This window comes from Corythoichthys intestinalis, chromosome 8 (genome assembly GCF_030265065.1).
Source record: "Corythoichthys intestinalis isolate RoL2023-P3 chromosome 8, ASM3026506v1, whole genome shotgun sequence".
Classification (NCBI taxonomy): Eukaryota; Metazoa; Chordata; class Actinopteri; order Syngnathiformes; family Syngnathidae; genus Corythoichthys; species Corythoichthys intestinalis.
Window position 1 is genome coordinate 52,606,908 of NC_080402.1, and position 22,284 is coordinate 52,629,191.

General features: G+C 36.7%; 1 protein-coding gene across 4 annotated transcripts in view; it reads right to left on the minus strand.

Moving 5' to 3' along the window:
* Positions 1 to 22,284, minus strand: part of sorcs1 (sortilin-related VPS10 domain containing receptor 1) — a 199,440-nt gene that overhangs the window by 40,929 nt on the left and 136,227 nt on the right. For all 4 annotated transcript variants that reach the window (XR_009064113.1, XR_009064112.1, XM_057843098.1 and 1 more), the window contains exons 9-15: positions 21,646 to 21,825; positions 18,449 to 18,595; positions 15,789 to 15,891; positions 8,137 to 8,213; positions 6,936 to 7,027; positions 6,463 to 6,570; positions 2,304 to 2,421 (exon numbers count right to left, since the gene is read on the minus strand). Coding sequence is in view for 2 of the 4 variants with exons in the window: in XM_057843098.1 (XP_057699081.1) it covers positions 2,304 to 2,421; positions 6,463 to 6,570; positions 6,936 to 7,027; positions 8,137 to 8,213; positions 15,789 to 15,891; positions 18,449 to 18,595; positions 21,646 to 21,825 (825 nt within the window). In the remaining 2 variants the exon portion in view is untranslated. The remainder of the gene's footprint in view (positions 1 to 2,303; positions 2,422 to 6,462; positions 6,571 to 6,935; positions 7,028 to 8,136; positions 8,214 to 15,788; positions 15,892 to 18,448; positions 18,596 to 21,645; positions 21,826 to 22,284) is intronic.

Consider the following 22,284-nt stretch of genomic DNA (forward strand, 5'->3'; position numbering starts at 1 on the left):
AAAATTTTGGTTCACGTGCTGTGCCATTTCTTCTCCAAACGTGTACTATGACTGCCTACTTTGGTCTCGTCCAGTGTAGTTAACCTTACTTTTAAAAAATTAATTAGTTACAAATTCCTTCCCCCAGTTACCTCATTGTAAGAGTAATTAGTTACTCAATAAAGTGACGTTACTTTTCATGTTATACATGTATTACATTAGACATACTACAACATCTTTCATTATACATACTACAACATCTTTCACATCAAAGATGTACATACAGTAAGTATACTGTATATTAACTGAATGAAGAATACGAACAGTATATACAGTATTTTAGAACGTTTGGTATTTATTTGGATAAAATATATTAGTCTGTTAAGAAAACACAAATGTTAACTGATCATTGACCAGTGCAAATCTCTGAAAATATATGTGAGGCCTATTGCACAATAAGGAGAGCACTATCCTTATTTAAGAACACTACCTTTAAAATTCCCTGGTGCATTGCCATTATCGTCTTGTGTTTGCCAGGGCGTGAATTGAGACAGCGTGTGCAAGTAGGGCATGATCCGCCCACCTAGCCGATAATCATCGCATTTGCAAAGGCGTCACCACCCCCTTGCCTCCTCCCCGCTTCCTCTCTGCTCTCTCCTAGGCAGCTGATGTGTGACAAAATTAGACAGCTCACGCTATATTCAACCAAATTGTAGTAACGCGCCCCTTCACATCCTCAGTAATGGTAACGGCATTACAAACATGGGAAGAATAATTACCGTATTTTTCACATTATAATGCGCACATAAAAGCCTCTAATTTTCTCAAAAGTTGACAGCGTGCTTTATAATCCGATGCACTTTATACATGGATAATAATCTGGATACATAGATAATATCTGGTTAATAATGACATGACTCTTTAGCGCAGTTCCATCTAGTGGATGCATAAAGCAACTCCAACTGCTACTACTACTACTACTGCGTCCTATAATGCAGTGCGCCCTAAATATGAAAATAGTTTTAAAATAGACCCTTAATTGAAGGTGCGCCTTATACTCCGATGCACCTTATCGACACGTTTCCAAGGTACTATCGCTTTGCTTCCGCATTTCTGCTTGCGACTTCCGTTTTACACTTTCTCTAACCAAAACAACAGTGGAGCTGAAGTGGCATCACTCATCAAAATCCCTCAAAAAAATGAATTCGGAAATACCGCATCCATCTGCTATCATCATGACATGAGAGGACAACAGTTCATGAAGACAGATGTGGAACCAAGCCCGTGCCACCACAAAGACCGGGTCTTTATGCAGCCATGCTGCCGCTGTGTTATGGAAGGTATGTTCTTCCTATCCCTGCATTTTCATGTGTCCAGTGCTCCAAAAATACTAAAGCTAAAATCTTGCGCATGAAACGACTCTTACAGGGGACAAAAACCTACCATGAAAATTTCAAACCCACCCATCATTTCTAAGTGGGAGAAGTTGCAAAATCGAAGGGTGTTTAAATACTTATTTTCCTTAACGTACCACCAATGTCTGGTAGAAATTTCATTTGAATTGCAGCTTTGAAAATAAGTAGAGATTTTTTATTTATTTATTTATTCAATTGTTGTCACATTCAATATGTATTTTCCACATTGTACTTCTTAATATGTTGTTGGGTTTTTTTTGTCTATATGAGTTATGAAATTTCTGGGGCTTTTTGGTTTTATTTTTTTACAATACTGAAATATTTAACACTGCCTTTTTGCTATTGTTTATTACATGTCAAAATATTATTTCTGCTTTGCTTTCTTACATGTTAGATCATTTCAAGTACTTTAAAACAAGATTTAAATCCTATAATTAGTTCGGCAAGAATGACTTAAATGTCTTGCATTTTCATTAAATTGTACAAATGTACCCTGAGCAGCAGTCAATGAGTGCTTTGTTTATAGAGCTTCCGTTACGGTCTAAATAAAGGCATTCTGTTTTCAAGAATTTTTTTCTTTATCTGAACCATACTGTAATCCACAAGTGAAGAAAAAAAAAAGATAAAAAGGTCAAAAGTAAAAAGTAAAAGTGCAAAACGTAACATTGCTTTTACTAAGAGTGAAAGGGAATAGATTTCAACAAAATGAAGAAAAACAAATCTTAACTGCTACCAGTATTTTTTTTTTAATAAATTGGGAAAAAAAAAAAAATCACATAATGTGAAAATGTTTATAATAAAATAGCAAAGTGCACAGTGTATGGTCATATATTTGAAGCATATTTTGTGACGTACAAAATCATTTACCATGAATGTACGTAATCATTTTTTCCTATGCTGGCCTGATACCTGATTGTGAAGGTGCCAAGTCTGATAATCTTCCTCTGTGCATCTTCTGTTGAAAATGGATCTGAAGTCAATTTTCACTAACTGCCACTCTGAGCGATGGCTGACGTGGCCAAATATCCTGTAAAAGAGCCATGCATGCCTCCATTTTTAACAGTACATAAAAAAAAAAAATAAATAAACATGTCCACTCATTTTTCCAAACATGTTGAAAAATATTTCACAGACTTAATTGGCTTAATAAATCGACGGCTTGACTCACATGTAATACATTTCGTCATTACCGTAAAGCCTCTAATCGTTTCTTCTGCTTAAAATAGCATCAGCTGGAAATTTTCGTATCAAAACCATTCTTAATGAGCTTTGGGTCGAGGTTTGTAAGCAACCGTCTCTGGGTTCAGAACCGGACCCTAATCTGCCAGTTAGTGACCTGTTGTATGTAGTGTTCAACCAACCAATGATTTTTTGGGATGTATAAGAAAACTCATTGCTCAGTTTCAAGTTGAGTCAACAAATTGTTGTTGTTGTTTGTTCAACAATACTCAACATCATCCTATATTGCTAAATCATCAAGACCTTTGTGAGGAAACTTTTCATTTGAAAAGAGAATGGGAGAAATTAGATCCTATTTGTTTTGGAGACAGATTCAAACATTCTGCGTAGAGATTAGAGAGAGAGAGACCGATTATTGGCCGGGTCGATTATTTGCAGTGATATTTGGAAATTTGACTTATATCGGTAGTCTTTTTTTTTTTTTTTTTTTTTTGTAAATCCGACCGGCCGATATGAAAAAATCAATTTAAAACAGTTATTTCGGCTCAGATGCAACCCTGCCTCCCTCTCATGCTGGCTGTCTCCTGCACTAGTATTCACACCGTCCACTGATTGGTTAAATGGTAATGGTAAATGGAGTTACACTTGTATTGCGCCTTTCCACTTTTTTAAGGCCCTCAAAGTGCTTCACACTTAGCCTGGTGCTCCAGACTCACCGCTGTTCCAGCTATTGAGTCTGGCCACCATTAAGTGGATAAAATTTCCAGGGCGGAGCAAGCCACAGCAAACAGACAGCGGAGTGGACCAATCAGCGACGGGCGGGACGAGGGACTTGCGCGCGGAAGTAAACATACGAGGAGCGCGGAGTTTATTCAACATGGCTAACGCGAGACAGACTGTTGTCAATGACTTGTGTCAATGTGTTTTTGGTAATTTAAAACTGATTTTACCGTGGATTGGAACATATTCTCACCTCTCCCGTTCGCCATCTGTGTTGTTGTGGGGACGACTTCCGACACGGAAGAGTGACGTAGCTCGTTAAGAACAAGTCATGATAATAAACGAATCTGATTTGTCGATTGATTTTGTACTTGCTCGAGAGGCCGTTAATGGGCTGGGTCCCAGACTATACTCTCAGTGTTTGAAAAACACAGGGAGAACAGTCTGGCCGTGCCAGGTAACTTCACACTATATCCTCATCTACCTACTGTTGATGCAGCACCAGGAGCAATGTGGGGTTTAGTCTCTTGCTCAAGGATACTTAGACGAGGTCATCAGGGCTTTCTTTTCAGTGGAAATATTTCAGAAAGCTATATATTCAACTTTTTATTTTTGTTTTGTTTTTTTTATTTTTGTTGACTTATAATATTGCGAAGTTGGAGCCAGCCTTACTCCTCGTCTGGCTCTCTTTGGTGTTTTGCCTTATTGTACGATTGCTGTCGACTTGTAATAAATTGTCAACTTGTGTTTCTAAACCTTTTTCCAGCGTTTAAAATGGACTCAGTACAAAGGGTTAAAACTAAAGTCAACGCGCGAAGTTTAGCCCTTTGGCCGGATCGTTGGAATTGTGCTAGCAAGCGCGGTTAGGCTTTGGCTAGCAGGATTCCGGCAATCTGGCTAAAAGGTCAAATTTCTTCATATTCAACTTTTTAAGAGATGTTTCTGGGTGTTGGACATTTAGGCACTTCTAGAGTTATTATGTTCTATTTGTCTGATTCAATAAACGTGCTTTAGGCATTTCAATGAAGTTCAGTTTTTGCATTATTCAAATTTTTTACGGCAATTTTTACACTTTTACTGCAAAGGAAAATTGGCTCCAAAAATTGGTAATCGGCCCCTCTAACTATTAAAAATTAGTATCGGTCCTGAAAAAACCCATATCGGTCGATGTCTCGATTTCATCCACGTAAAGTTTAGAAGGCAAGGTAAGGTGGAGTATATATATCTTTGCAAATGTAGTGACCTGCTTTTGAAAGTTAGTTTGTTTTTAAGCATTCAGACACCACGAGTTGGTGATGTTGATGCGTGTTTATCTGGTTAGTAAACATATTTTTAGAATTCAAATATTTCTGTGTAACACCTAGAGTGAGGAGCAGAAGTATTTGCACCCCTTGTGACTTTGCAAGTTCACCCACTTACAAAATAGGTAGAGGTCTGAAATGTCAATCAATCAAGCATTTCCACTCATAAAGAAATAATCTGTAAAAAAAAAATTCAGAAATCACATTGTATGATTTTTTGAAATAATTTATTTGTTATTTACTGGGGCAGCTGTTATTTACTGTCTGTACCCCTGAGATTCAGCAATAATTCTGACACTCAAAGCGTTGTCAGTCTACCTTAAAAAAAAGTCCACCTTTACCCCATGACTATCCACCAAACCACCACACATGTGAGCTCATTATTGTCACTTGTGCACCCCACAGTCAATCATAAACCAACTGCTACCGTGCGCAAGACCAGAGAGCTTTCAAAAGACACCACAGAAAAACTTGTTGAGTTCCACAAAGCTGGAATAGGCTATGGGACAATTGGAAAGCAGCTTGGTGAAAATAAATCAACAGTTAAAGAAATTGTTAGAAAATGGAAAAGGCTAAACATGTCTGATACTCTACCTCAGACTGGGGCTCCATGTAAAATTTCTCCTTATGAGGCATCACTCATGATGAGAAAAGTGAGGGCTTAGCATAGAACTACACGGCAGGAGCTGGTCAATGACCTCAAGAGAGCTGAATGCAGAGTTTCAAAGGCCACTGTCAGTACAACACTACAGTGCAATGGTTCAAAATCACGCATTGCTCAGAAGGTTCGCCTGTTGAAGCCAGAATATGTGAAGGCCCATCTGAAGTTTGCCAGGGACCATCTGAATGATGCAGAGGGGTCATAGGAGAAAGTCATTTGGTCAGATGAGACCAAAGTAGAACTTTTTGGTGCACTTGTTGTGTGTGGAGGAAAAAGAAGGACGAGTAAAATCCCAATAACACCATCCCCACTGTGAAGTATAGGGTTGGAAACCTCATGCTTTGGGGCTGCTTTTCGGCATAGGGGACAGGACAACTGTACTGTATAAAGCAGAGGATGAATGGTGAAACGTATCGTCAGATTTTGAGCCACAACCTCCTTCTCTCAGTCAGAGACTTGAAGATGGCCAAGCTGACCAAGGAGTGGCTCCGTAAAAAGCATATCAAAGTTTTGGAGCGGCCTAGCCAGTCTCCAGACCTCAATCCAATAACAAAATCTTTGGATGGAGCTGAAACTTCGTGTTTCTCAATGACAGCCTAGAAATGTGACAGATTTAGAAAAGATTTGTGTGGAGGAATGAGCCAAAATCCCAGTTTTCATATCTGAAAACTTGGTGAAGAACTACAGAAAGTGCCTGACCTCTGTAATTACAAATAAAGGCCTCTGCAATAAATATAAGCACTGATTTTCTCAGCGGTACAAATACACTACTTATGAACCCCAGTAAATTAAAAATAAATTATTTTTAAAAATAATGCAATGTTATTTCTGAATTTTTTTTCAGATAATGTCTCTAAGTGGAAATGCATCTATGATTGAAATTTCAAACCTCTACCTATTTTCTACGTGTGTGAGCAAAATCACAAGTGGTGCAAACACTACTGCTCCTCACTGTGTAAAATCCAGTGTTAAGATATGAACACCTGCGGCTTATAGTCAGGTACGGCATATTTATGGATTTAATTCTAAAATTTTGTGAAATTTGGCTGGTGCGGTTTACAATCAGGTGCACTTTTTAGTCCAGGAATTATGGTATATCCCATTTGTTATGGAAACAGATTCAAACATCCTACGTGTCTTTCTATGTAGTTCATTGTGTGGATGAACTGTGGTGGATACACTTCTGTAATGACAAATCGTAACTCACGTCATGATTAGTGTCTCTTCCCCTGGCTCTCCCAGCACACCATCCATGAATAGAGGTGTGCTGGTGAAGCTGTACTTGTTCCACTGTCGTCCTTCATCAAAGCTTAACCTGGGAACATAAAAATCAATTACACTTGGTGCCCACGCTAATCTCTTACAATGTGTGCACAATGTAATGATGCTGAAAGCTGTTTAATGTCTGTATTTCATATCCTGCACAGAGCTCAGATGCCACACCTGAGTGGTGATTTAACTCAGGTCGTTAGACCAAGAAATGTGAAGACAGAATGGTGCGATCAATTGTCGATGCATATAGCCTATATGGTTTTAGATTTCTGGAAGTTTCACCCTACTTTAAGAGTTCCCTCCAGTTAGACAACAAATTCATTTGGTTTTAATTTTGAATTTAATTTTGGGTTTCATCTCCTGAAATGAGTTACTGTGATTGATTGCATCTATTTCACCATGACTCACCACAAGTGTCGGATGGGAAGTGGGGTGTGTCTTATTGCAACTAAGGCTCCTCCTTGGTCAAGATAGAGAACTGCATATTCCTCATTGAAGATCTTAGGGCCAAGACAAAGAGAGAGAAACACTAATAAAGTTTTTTTTTAATTACTATTATTTTTTTTAATTTAAAACTTATTTACATTCACCACAAAGTACTTATAAACACAACAGTGTGTATCCTGAAAGAATGTTTTCTTGCTTGCTTGATCTGATTTGGTGTCAATTGGTAAAACCAGTCTTGAGATATTGAGTATACTGTATACATTTTCTGACTAAATTCGTATTTACTTTTGACAGTTGTCTGGGAAACACTCTCTCAAAGCACTGCAATATGTTTGCCTTTGTGATTGCTGGCTTAGCTGAAATAATAACTGTTATAATAACACATTTTAACCACTCATTTTGCTTGAAGATATCTACAGTGGTACCTCTACTTACGAAGGTCTCTATATACGGAATTATTGGGTTAAGACATGCCTCAGTGGGAAAATATTGGCTCTTGTTAAGAAAGAAATTTCATGATACAAAAGGAAAAAATACTGTATCACTGGTACACAGCTCCCAGAGTTTACTGAACATAACATACTTATAGCTACTCTGCCATTGGCTATTGCCAAGCATCTTCCGGGCATCCAATTGCCTAAGAGGGACCTATACTGTATGTGTGCATCCCAGCTTCCTCTTCATTTGTCCCCCGTGTTCTGACGGCTTTACGACTGTTATTCTTTACTATATTGTTTGTTTTTTATATTCTGCACAAGTATGACGTACAATTATTGTGCAATAAACCAATTGTAACATGTATTTTTTACATGTTTTGAAAAAGATTGATATAAAAGATTTATGTGCATGAATTTTGAGGAGTCTGTAATGGATTATGCATAGGCGGACTTTGACTTTTGGGGAGGTGGGCGGGAGGCAAAATATGTTGATGACCCCGAAACGCAGAGTGTCAGCAATAAAATTAACTTGCAACATGCATGTATGTATGTATGTATGTATGTTATACGTATATATGGACTTTTCAGTTTACGAAACTACTTCTAGAACCAATTAATTTTTAAAGTAGAGGTACCACTGTACTTGTCATCTATTAATGGAGAACCATAAAAAAAATGTTAAGCCTTATGGATGACAACATTCTGTATGTACTATAAACACCTACCTGTCTCCATGTGTTGCCTGCATCCGAGGTTATGTATACACTAATATTGCTGGTGGAGAGCTCAGAACCAAAGGAACCTTTGATGCATACAAATGACAATGTGTGAAGAGAGAATTCTTGAAAAAATATGTACAGCAAATTCATTATATTCTAATGAAAAGACAACAACAGTGTGTAATGGTGGGTGCTGCCAAATGGAGGTGCAGACTGAAGTTAAAAATACTCTACATTACATTAAGTATATAATTTTAAGCATTTACAAAACACTGACTTCCTTAAAGTAATCAAACACTTACAAAATAATGCGTTCATATTTCAAATGCATGTTGAATATGTGTTCCTACATACTGTATGTAAATTCCTCCTATTACATATTAATTCTCAATAATCCTATGTTAAGTGGACAACTGAAATTGCACTTGAGGAATGACCATTGCTCGTGTAGTGTAAATTGAGTTGTTGTTTTCTTTATATAGTACCTCTGAAGGTGCCGCTACATTACCAAGAAAGAATTCAGGTTTTGGACATTCAGAGATCCAGATTCAATCAAACAAAAAATTACAAGTGTAGATTTGAGTAAATATAATGGTTACTGAAAGGAAAGTAGTAACTTGTAAATTTGTTTAAAACTATATAATTTAGCAGATTATGATTAGCTTAAATAATTTCTTGCTGTGTATAAAAATAATATTTAAAGAAAATCCAGTGTCTAGCAGCTTTCATTACTGTTTGACCGGTATTCATGGTCCCGTCATATATATGGCGGAAAACAAAGACAAGCCTGAAAAGGCAATTTCTGCTCTTGCACTCCTCCTTAAAAGAAACTGCTGTATTTTAGGCCAAAACAACTGTTGTGTTTGATAGAACAATATGTCTATATGCTGCCATAGCAGATTCATGGCACATCAAACCCCCGAACTATTTTTAATTTGTCCGTTTTGCCCTAGAAACCCCCGTTTACAGATGTCGCGAAATCGCTTTGTTTCAACCCAGCCGTAAAACGAAGGTAATTTATCATATTTATTATTCAAAATGTCTGTCATTTTTAGCTTAGAATCAATAATTGATAGCTAATATTTCGTTTAAAAAAAAAAAAAAAACACTTTAAAAAAATTATTCACTCGCATAGTTTAAACTTTTAAACAAATTAAGTCACAATGAAAAAAATGGTGTCACGGATATTTACCTCATAACTGTCTCTTAATTGTATTTTTTTTGTTACTGTCACATTTTCTCCGATATGTTAGAGAATAAATAATCAATCCAAACAAAGAAAAATTGATTAAAAAAAATATTAAAAAATTAAAGGGTAGATATATGAAAAAGAAAATCTCGACCACTCCTTGATGTCTGCGATTTCTGCATCGTGGCCCTTGTTATATTATCATGTTTCACCCATAAAATCCCCCAAAGATCCGGCTGTGGCCATTCACGGATGTGTCTTGACACTCAGTGATACATGCATCATGGAGTTTTTGGATCGAAACAAGGTAAGAACGCGATAATATCTTGTTAAAGTCATAGCGTCTGTAATTCTGTTCTCGCGTGCTCTCACCTCCAGATAGGGTTTTGCTGTTTAAAAAACCTTTTTTTTTTTTTTTTTAAATGCCCTCCTGTTCAAAACTTTTCTTACCACAGAATATATATATATATATATATATATATATATATATATATATATATACACAGTGCTGCTCAAAAGTTTGTGAACCCCCTCAACATTTTGGAATTTTCTATTATTTCAACCTGATTTCCTAATCAATCAATTCAGTAGTTTTTTTTTTGTTTTTTTAACAGTTGTGTTGTCGAGACTAAATTAAAAAGAGTTTTCATCAACTGATGTAGGTGCAAAATTGAACTGTTTGGTCACAACCAAAACCGCCATGTCTGGCGAAAAGTCAACACTGCATACCACCAAAAGAACCTTCTCCCAACAGTGAAGCATGGAGGTGGGAATGTCAAGATCTGGGCTTGCTTTTCATCCTCAGGACCTGGACAACTCCACATAGTCCAGGGAATCATGAATTCTGAGGAATATTGTCAAATCCTAGAACATAACCTGACGCCATCTGTTTTGAAGTTAAAGCTTGGCAGAAGGTGGATCATGCAACATGATAATGATCCAAAGCATTCCAGCAATACAACCAAGGAATGGCTGAAAAAGAAGAAGATTCGTGTTCTGGACTGGCCCAGTCAAAGTCCTGACCTAAATCCCATTGAAATGCTGTGGCGGGACCTGAAGCGAGCAGTTCATGCCAGACGCCCATCAAACCTCTCTCAACTGACTGCGTTCTGCAAGGAAGAATGGGCAAAAATCCCCCAAAGTAGATGTGAGAGGCTGATTAGTCACTACAGAAACCGTTTGGTTGAGGTAATCTCTGCAAAAGGAGGCGCAATATCCTATTAACTGAAGGGGTTCACATACTTTTGCACACATGATATCTGAGTTTTTCTTAAATCAACCACTTTTGTTAAATAAAGAATGACAATATAACTATTTCTTTTGTTTCAGTCCATTATTTGGAATGTCAGTATTGTGGATTTGGGTATAACTTAACATTTAATAAGGTTATTTTAGTTTTTTTTTACAAAAAATCTGACCATCGCTGTGGGGTTCACAAACTTTCGAGCAGCACTGTATATATATATATATATATATATATATATATATATATATAACCGCAAAGGCAAGACTAAATATGGCTACAAGGTAGGATTGTTTGGCCTTTTTTGATATTGGTAATAGTTAAATTCATGTTTTTTTAATAATGGTGGCCAAATTAATGCTTGAATGCTGCATTAATGTATTGCCGTATTAATGGCATTACATTTTTTTTAATGCATAATGCAAAAAAGTTTTTTACCCTGTGAGGTAAAATGAATAATGTCAGTTCAGCATTAATTTATCAATTAGCTTTAGCAGGGTAGTCTGGGCGTCCTTGTTCAAGCAGTAGATGATGGATAGATGGATGGAGATATTTTACTGTAAATAAAATATAAGGGAGCTCAAACAGTTGATTAAAAAAAATTACTGAGTCAACATAGCATTCTTTTTAAGATAGCTTTGGTAAATGTCCTTCATGAACATAATGCATAGCTTTAATGAGAATCACCCAGGTGTACTTTGATGGCAACGTGGCTCTATTTGTTAGATCCCCTCGTCTGACGTTGATTGCATGAATTTCTTTATTCGCAACGCACAGATGAAGCAGGTTGCTAAGCGGTGGTCATGAGAGCTTAAGTGCATATGCCCTTTTAAAGGGATTGCCCCCCACCTCTGGATGCGATCTTAAACCTGTGTCTCAGGTGGGCCATTGCCCTTTTTTAGTGACCTAACATCAGAGGTGGGTAGAGAAAAAAATTACTAAAAGTAAGAGTAGTGTTACATCAACACAATTTTACTCAAGTAAAAGTAGTCATCCAAAAAATGTACTCAAGTACAAGTAAAAAAGTATTTGGTAACAAGAATACTCATGAGTAACATTGTGATTAACTGCTTAAGGTGTTTGATTTATTTATTTATTTATTTTTTAACAATGGTATTTTCTTTCTCAGCGCAAAGTTATCTATAGGAACTGTTATTATAATACTGTACTATAACATGTTACATAACCACAATTAGCCAAAGAAATACAACAACAACAACAACAAAAAATACATTGAATTCTGGCCAGAGACAAAAAAACAAACAAACAAACAAACTGAAATTAAGCATTATCCCCTCCAGTGGAGAAAACATTTGCTATTATGAAACTAAAAGGATCAGAGGTCCAGTTTTCCGTGGTCAATCAGTGCCATATAAAAACACGGAGAGAAAATTAAAGAGTCTGAATAAAAGAGCCATACTGACGGTGGCGCTCTGCGTCAAATAGTTTAATTTTCACGGCGCTTTAAAGACGCCACATGATTGAACAGGCCGGCGTGATCATAGAACAGCAGGCTTGAGTCTGTTTGGTATAATGGAGTCATGTGATTATTATTGCGACTACTCAGTGGTGAAACTGGTTGAGCCACTGTTGGGATCTCTGGCAAAAAAAAAAGAAGTAAAATCTAATATGTAGACTTCATAATTATATTGATGGGTCAGATTTGACCAGATTCGTGCGCCACGCCTTCAAGTATCCCATCCCACAATCCGCTTCAGTCATTTGCAGCAGTCGGTCGCAGCCGCAAATGCAGCGATCAAACACCGGATTTATGTTGAAAAAGTACGAAACAGATAGGATTGTCTCAGGAATGATTTGTTCGAGGATTCATGGTAATTATTTTATTGTTCATACCATGCATGCATTTTGAAACTCAATGGGAGAAATTAGCCGCTACAGCATTGGCATTACACTTCGCAATATTTAAGAAAAAATAAATGCTACCTGCACGTCTTTTTTTGCTTTTAACTAAAGACACACGATAATATTGGTTATCGATAATTATCGGCCGATAATGGCAATTATGATGTCACACAGATAATACAGATGAAAAAAAAAAAATCAACCGATAATGCTATCCGATAATTAGATACTTGATTTAGCCTCCAAATGTGCGCAACCAAGAAGTTTTCTCCACTTCTCCACCGCCACCTGCTCAACCCCTCCCCTCTCTGAAGCCCCTGTGGGAGGAGGGGTTGAGGAGTACGGCGTCATAGAGGAGGCGGTGTTATCAGTGTTGAGGCGCTCTCACTAGCGTGCGTTGATTTTGTGTGAAATGAAATAAACGACGCTCTAGCCATCTACAAAACATGCACTGCAGGAGTTCCAAGAGGTGTAAAGAAAGTGTCCTCATTGAACACCACTAACCCAGCAGCCATTTAAAACTGCATCACAAAGATGTTTGGAACGAATACGAGGCTGCTGCTTGCGCGAATGCTAAAGCTATTGTAAACACAAATAAACGATAAAGGAAGCTACGGGGCTTGTGATGATACAGAGACGCTGCGGTCCTTCCGGAGTTGGGTTGTTTGGGAATGCAGCCCAAAGCGGGTGGTAAACTCCCATCTATGGCTAAACACCTCACGAGACCGATAGTCGACAAGTAGCTGTCTTCTGACGGAGCCCGCCGGTCAGGCAGGCCGCCGCCTTGCCCTAGGCGAGCAGAGCAGTGCCATGCACCAAACACGCCGCAGCGAGCCAGCCGGGGCGGGCGGATATCCGGTACGAACTTAGCTGCCGCCGCCACTCCAATTCAAGACAGAGGCCTGGCGCGGCTGCTAATTTGGCAGCCGGACGGACTGAAGGGCACAGATGGGAGGAAATTCCTGAAATGACCCGATAGCCAAACCCCTGGATGAAAAAATAATGCAGTTTATACGACCACGATTCTTCGTGAAAGACATGCCAATCACATCAGTTTTACCACGGACATTTGGACAAGTGATGTCAAGTAAGCATTTTTATCATGACGGCACAGTGGTTAGTTGATAATTGTAACATGCACCAAACCACACAAAGAAGTCATCCGGTCAGTAATGCATTCAGTACGCTTTAAATTTATGACGTCTTAATCAGATCATTCTTCTTAAATCTAGTCAAATAATTTTCCCCATCTTGTTTGAGTGTTGAAGACTAGTTAACAGATGAATACGCCAGATTATTCCACTTACTTTAACTAAATATTGCCATTTGTTCTTATTAAGCCCAAACATCTAAAAAAACATAAGGTCATTTTTCACCTAAATCAAGAAAAAATTGATTTCAAATAATGTTTTGAACCATACATAGTCTTGAATAAAGAACATTTCTGACAAGGTTTTTTTTTTTTTTTTTTTTTTAGGATTATGTATAATAATTTATTGCTTAAAATAAGGCTGTTAAGCTCATTTTCAGCTGGCTATTTTTCTTCAAGAAATCTGAGCAAAATATACTTGAAGTGCTGGCAGTTAATTTCCCTTATTTCCAATAGATTTACACTGAAAACAAGGGAATTCAACTAGTTTTAAGGAGTTGTGTTTTTGCTGTGTAGTAATGTTATACATTAGAAATGGCTTACTTTTAAAGCCATTTTTGTGCAACTTAGGTATTTACTCTGTAAGTAATTGTTTACCATTACACAATGTCAGACAATCTGTCTTTATTTAGATGTTGGAATTTACTACTTGTTCACATTTGATGTTGAAAAAAAGAGGAATAATATTTTTGCACAGTAATATTTTCTCTTGTGTATACTTTAAAATTTTACATAAATCTTTTAATAGAATTATCGGCTTGACATTATCGGTTATCGGTTGGAACGAGGAGGAAATTATCGGTTATCGGTATCGGCTGAAAAATGCATTATCGTACATCACTACTTTTAACCAAGAATTGACTCTTTTATGTCCATATTTGTAAGGAACTCAGGGATTTAAGCATTTATTCACAATAATTTTCAACGGGAAATGCTCTTTGTTTACATACGGCGGCTGCTAATTTCCTTACTGATTAGCCTCATAGTTCGCAATATTTACGTAAAATAAATGTTACCTGCATGTTTTTTTTTTTGTTGCTTTTAACCAAGAATCAAGTTTGTTTTACATCCATATCTATAAAGAATTCAGGGATTAAAGCATTTATTCACAAGAATTTTCACCAGAAAAGCTGTTTACATATGGCGGCCGCCACATTGACTGACAGACTAAAATCATTTCCGTGAAATAAATGCTAACTGCAAGTTTTTTTTTTGTTTTTGTTTTTTTTTTTTTGCTTTTAACCAAGAATCGAGACTGTTTTACGTCCATAACTATAAAGCCAACAATGAAGGCCCCCCATTAATCTGCCCCGCGCCACGTGTCTTGCCAATATCATTATCAAGTCTATGATGAAGAATAAAGAGGAAAAATGTAACTACTAGTGTAGCCCAAAGTAGCGGAGTAAGAGTAGCGCTTCTTCTCCACAAATCTACTTAGAAAAAGTAAAAAGTATGGCTTAGTAAAATTTTTTAAAAAGTAAAAAGTTAATCAAGTATATGTAACGGATTAAATGTAACACATTACTACCCACCTCTGCCTAAACTATATGTTAAAATTATAAATGGACCTCCACTTGTTAAAGCACTTGTTTACCTTCAAGGTCCCCAAAACACTTTGACACTATTTCCCTGGTCACCTACTGATGACGCCGCATCAGGATACACATAGGGTCCAGTATGTTGCTCGAGGACACTTCAACATTCTAGACTAGGGCGGTGAACCCACAAACTCTGCATTGGGGAATGACTACTCTACCACTGAGCCATGCCTTCCCATTTATCATTACGCTGCGTTAGTTTAGAATTTACTGTATGTGTTTGAAAAAAAAATGTTTTTTTTTTTTTCATTTATTTCCATTTGAGTGACACATTTGCGTTTGTGGGAATATGTTTTTGCATTTGGCTAAAAAGTGGTTTTCATTTCATGAGTAAACCATTCCTATGAACTTGTCCCAAGCTTAGTTTCCAAGTTTGAAAACACTTGCAAACAAGCAAGCAATAAAACGTGATTTATATAACTGGAAGTAATTTAACATTCATCTTGCACAAGGACACTCCAACGGTGACTTACTGTATCTTCTTCTTTTGTGGGGGAATTATGATATGATCATGGTGTTGGTATCCTATGTTTTGCTAGATTTTCTTTTAGTCCTGCATGTATTGTACTACTTTATCAAAACACAAGGTAAGGAAAGAATGCTTCATGAACTTACCTGATGCCACAATGATCCCAGGTGCTGAGTCCCTACTTGCGATGTTTCCAGATGTGTAGGGATTTGCAGAGACATGAAGATGAAGATGCAATGAACAATATGGCTGCATATAAAAAATAAAAAACATCACCCTATTATTCATTTTATTGAGCCTGATACATAGTTCCAACAGATAATAACAGATAACAATTTGAATGTGGAACCCTCCCATGGCATTCAATGTATCACTCCTGCCATTTAATATAGGGTAGTCTCACCATTAGTTTTGATTTGGTTAACCTTTAACGGCACAATTCTCATTACCACCGGGCAAAATGCCAGTAATTCAGGCCGTGCGGTGACAGGCTGTTTAGGGGTTTATTAAAACGTTGACATATCCTGACAAATTGCTGGATAATATCGCTAGAAGGCAAAGCATGCTACAGAATGGCAAATTCAAGAAAGAAGAACAATTGCTCTTGTGTATAGGGGAATATTTACATAAAATCTGCAAATAGTAATCAATGGAAATATTTAACTACTGTGCATTGATGCTATATTTCCCGTTTAGTCAGAGTGATCCTTAAAAAACACAAGAGCTATAAATTATTTTGTTTATTATTTGGTGATGCCCTTTATTTTGCTGATACATATAAACTGTTTTTGCCAAAATGTTTCGTCACAATTGCCAAGCACTAATCATAACCTGACTCGAGCTCCCTAGTCTTCCAACGAAAAGGTCAGTGTCCACAAAATAAGATAATACTGAATATATTAATGGGTGCAATTAGACCTGCAGCGAATAATCGATTAACTTGAGTAATTTGATTCGAAAAAAGCTTCGAATCAAATTTTGCTGCTACGAGGATTCGTTTAATTAGTGGTGTTGTAATGGTTTGTTTTGAAAGTGCTTGCATGTCATTTTATTTATTTGGGTGGATTCATTGTTGCCCTCTAGTGGCAACAGTGAATCATCTCACATGGTTGGATCCAGCTGCTCCCTGTTAAGACCAACATCAAGTTTTTGTTCGAGCTAATTTGATTGTTCATGCATTCATAATTTAGTTCAGAGGTAAATTTCTCAGTTTTTTGTGGGAATATGTGTTAGAACGATTTGTTAAATCAATAGTAATAATACCAAATTAATAATAATAAAAATATATAATAACATAATAAATAATAAAATAATTTGTCGTTTTTTGAAAGCAGAACTGTATTTGTTAAAATGAATGTAACTGCCTAAAATGAAATGAATTTTTTTTAAAATCATATAAATAAAAGAAAATAATAATAAATAATATGTAACAAGAATAATAATAAGGATGTTACAGTATATATATATATATATATACACACACACCCTGGAGACCCCCGTTTAGAACCCACGAAACAGCTTTTATTTCAACCCAGCCATACAAAGAAGGTAAATAATTGTATTTATTATTCGAAATGTCTGTCATTTTTAGCGTGGAATCATTAATTGATGTCTAATACTTAAAAAAAAAAAAAACACGACTAAAAAATTATTCACTCGCATATTTTAAACTTTTAAACAAATTACTTCACATTGAAAAAAGTAGTGTCTGTAAATAGGTCAGGGATATCTATCTACCTCATAACTACCGCTTAATTGTGTTTTTTTTTTTTTTTTTTTTTTTGTTACTGTCACATTTTCCCAGATATTTTAGATGATAAATAATCGATCCATACAAAGAAAAATTGGGAAAAAAATGTTTAAAAGGGGAAATATTTGAAAAAGAAAATCTCGACCATTCCTTGATGTCTGCGATTTCTGCATTGCAACCCTTGTTATATTACCGTGTTTCACCCATAAAATGCCCCAAAAGTCCGGCTGTGACCATTCATAGCTGTGTCTTGACACTGGGTGAGACATTCTATATGGAGTTTTTGGATCGAAACAAAGTAATAACGCGATAATATCTTGTTAAAATCATGGTGTCTTTAATTATGCTCTCTCGTGCTTAGCCTCTCACCTCGAGTTAGGGTTAAGGGGTTTTAATTTTCTTTTTTAAATGCCCTCCTTCTTCAAAATTTTTCTCCCCAGAAAATTGAGATTTTAAGCTTTTCAATGATGTGTCACACATTGCATATAGGACAATTTTGAAATTTGGCCAAATTGGGGGTCTCAGTGGAACTTCAAATCACCTGAGTGTTTTCCGCCATATATATATATATATACATTGAGTTTGAAAAAACTCAGGAATTTTGTTTTACATCTGCTAAAATTTATTCTGCAACATATGTAATGTTACTAATCAGATTACTCGATTGTTCGAACTAACTGACTGATAGATCAATCAATTAATTAAATATTCGATAGCTGCAGTCCCACGTGCAATAATACTGTATATGTTATTTTGCTTCTTCTGTTCACATTAAAATATTATACTGCAGCACTACAAGATGCCTTCACATTTGTGACCTGTTTGGTAAGTGTCAATATAAAGTGAGGAAAACAAAAAGTGCCATTACGTTGTATAATTTTTCATCGAGCAATTAAAAATGTACTACATCGAGGCATATTGTTAGCTTGGTATAAAATTGTTGATTTTTTTCCTTCCCTGTATCACCCAGCAATAGTTTCCAACTTTACCATGACTTTCATGATGACTAAACAGTATACAAAATAGATGCATTGATAAATACAAACAGGCACTTACTGGCATACAGTGTATGCTATTGCCTCGCAGGTCTTTGCTTGGGGCCTGCAACAACCTCCAATCTCTTCCTCTGTTGTAGGTAATGTGAGTCTTTACTTGCTTCTCTGTCTTTTTATTGGCCAAGAACATGCCTTTTATGCCTGCCACCTGTAAACGCAGAATAAAACTAAAAGCTATGAAACAAAAACACAAATTGCCGTCTTAACTTGATTTTTTCTCCATCGTGTTTTCTAAAACATTTTCGAATTCTCTCTGGAGAGGTAGGTGCTTTGGGTTGCATAACGGAAGTGAGTCATAAGCAGTTGCCTCAGACAAAAAACACTTCAATAAGCCCCAGAGGAAGAGTTAAGAGAACCTGCATTCTGCGTGATGACTCCAATGAAAGCAGTGGTTTGGACGCCTTAATTCGGACTAAACAAGAGATAAGCATTGGTCTCCGCACCGGAATTATTTCCTCCTTTTTAAATTTTTGCTAATGTACTGTACTGTACTGTACTGTAATTTTTCTGCAGCTTATAATCAGGGTTCTTGCACGCTTTTAAAAGTCAAATTCAATGCTTTTTAAGGCATTTTTAAGACCTTAACATTTAAGACCAAAACCTGTTCGCAACAATTTCTGATAAAGACAAAATACTAATTTTATTTCACCGTACAGTGGAATGAAAAGCATCTGAAGCTTTTGGAATTTCTCACATTTCTGCATAAAATCACCATCAAATGTAATCTGATCTTTGTCAAAATAACACAGATGAAAAAACTGTATCTGATGTAACTAAAACCGTCCAAACTTTGATAGGTTTTCATATTTTATGAGGGTAGTATGCAAACAATGACAGAAGGTGGAAAATAAGTAAGTCAACCATCATATTTAATATTTTGTGCCCCCCGCCCCCCCCACCCCTTTGGCAGCAATAACTTCAACCAGACGCTTCCTGTAGCTGCAGATCAGTCTGGCACATCCATCAGGACTAATCTTGGCCCATACTTCTACACAAAACTGTAGTTCAGTCAGATTCCTGGAATGTTTGGCATGAATCGCTGTCTTTAGTTCATGCCACATCATCTCAATGGGGTTGAAGTCTGGACTTTGACTTGGCCACTCCAGAATGTGTTTTTTGTTCTTCTGAAACCATTCTGAAGTTGATTTACTTCTGTCTTTTGGATCATTGTCTTGTTGAAGCATCCATCCTCATTTTAGCTTCAACTGTCTGACAGACGGCCTCAGGTTTTCCTGGAAAACATCCTTGAGTTCATTCTTCCATTAATGATTGCATGTTGTCCAGGCCTGAGGTAGCAAAACAACCCCAAATCATGCTGTTCCCTCCACCATGCTTCACGGTGTGGATGAGGTTTTGATGTTGGTGAGCGGTTCCATTTTTCCTTCACACATGACGTTGTGTGTTGCTCCCAAACAATTCAACTTTGGTTTCATCAGTCCACAAAGTATTTTGCCAAAAATTCTGTGGAGTGCCTTTTTGCAAACATTAAAAGAGCAACAATGTTATTTTTAGACAGCAGTGGCTTCCTCCGTGGAGTCCTCCCATGAACTCCATTCTTGGCCATAGTTTTACATTTAGTTGATGTGTGCACAGAGATATTGGACTGTGCCAGTGATTTCTGTAAGTCTTTAGCAAACATTCTAGTTTTTTTTTTTTGTTTTTTTTTTTTTTACCTTATTCTGCACTAAACTCCTGGTGTCATCTTTGGTGGACAGCCACTCATTGGGAGAGAAGCAACAGTGCCAAACTCTCTCCATTTGTAGACAACTTCTCTGACTATCGGTTGATGAAAATCCAGACTTTTAGAGATGGATTTGTATCCTTTCCCAGCTTTATACAAATCAACAATCCTTGATCGCAGGTCTTCAGACAGCTCTGTTGACCGAGCCATGATTCACATCAGACAATGCTTCTCATCAAGACAATTCTTACAAGGTGTGTGTTTTATAGTGGATAGGGGAGCTTTAAACCAATCATCAGTGATTGGGCACACAACTGACTTGAAATGTTTGGTAAAAATTGGTCTCAATTGCTCTTTAAGTCTCCTTATACAGAAGGTTCACTTACTTATTTATCCCCCTTCTACCATTGTTTGCATGCTATTATCATTAAAATATGAAAACCTATCAATGTTTGGGTGGTTTTAGCTGAAGCAGACGTTGTACTTTCTTCTGTGTGATTTTGAAAAAGATCAGATCACATTTGCATCAACGAAAAATACTTTTTGCAGACCTTTCTATAGAACCTTTGAGTACTTCACGATACGATTAGCGATACAAGGCTGACAATAGTGATCTTGCGATATGGCAATACAAGTATCGTTCTTTGGTCAGGAAATCATTCCAAGATATTCTAAAAAACAACTAATAAACAGAAAAACAAGCACTTTTCATCCTTCTGCTGTAAACTGGAATGAGTTTGACATTCATCCATTCGCTGCAATCCCTCCAGCTTCAAATGGATTGGACTTCTACGGCAGTCAATGTGTTGATTTAGGGGTATTTCACATCATTTCCTGTTGATTTTTTTGGTCAATTCCTTTTTATGTTGAGGCATTTACGGGTCAATTCCTGTTGATTTTGGTGCATTTACAGGTCACTACCTGATTTTGGGTTACTTGAAATGGAAGTGACTAGAAACCAACAGAAAGTAACCTGTTATTGCCCTAAAATGAACAAAAAGACACCTGTAAATGCCCACGAAAGAATGCTCTGGTTTCAGTGCCATTGACAGCGCTGGACGTCCAATCCAGTCAAAATGAATTCGATGTCTAGCATGCCATTTGATTCATGTAAATCTTAGGATTAGGTTTGTGTTGGTGTAAAAAGTTGCATATGCACATCAAATCAAACAAACTGAAAATGTAAGCATCATAATCTTCTACATTCAAACAATGTGTTTTTAAGACAGAGACACAAAGAACATCGCTGGAAATAATATATTTTTTTCCGATTAATTTAGAATAAGATTATACTTATTCCTTTTTATTACAGTGTTCATTTTAATGAAACTGTTCACGAGCTGACAATGGGGTTGGCATGCAGAAGACCCCATACTGCACATCCCGAACAATATTAATTATCATCGCTGTGCTAAAGTGACCTATTAAGGTAACCCACCACTTATGAGAATCACTCATAAAATAGGATTAGAACACATACACTAATTCAAAAAAATCACAAGACATAGTCTGTTTACCTCATATAGATCAACCATAACATTTCCTTCAGGACCCATGCTACTGACAACATTCTCCAAAGACAGAGTGTAATAGATGCCTGATGTGTCAGACACGTACAAATTGTATGTTTCATTTTGGTTCCACTCCTGTACAGCTGCCACAACACGGTTTTCATCTGTACTGATAACATGCAAGTCCTGCAAGAAAAGGAAAAGCCATTATTTTTTTTTTTCTGTTATATGCATGATTGTAACATAGTGAGAATCATATACAATGCTCAAGTGCCTTGCTGTCCTTGTGTTAGAGCCGGGGATATATAATCTTAATGCAAATGAAATAAATAAATATGATCTATTCATTCAGTATTATTCATTTATTTATTTAATAGTTTAATGTCAACTGTGGGTCATTGAAGCTCTTTAGGACCTTGCAGTGATTAAGAGCTATGAAAATGAATGTGACTTGACTATAATGATAAATGTGTTAAACTTACTGCAAAAGTAGAAATAAAATGAGTGTTTTAATCTAAACATTTGGAAACATCGGACAGTATTTTTGTTAGTCTCTTGTTCATGAATTCAATTGTTTGAACAATGAGCCTTTCATAAATTGGGACTCCACTGTTTTGACGACATCAAGCTAGTTAGCAAGCCTAT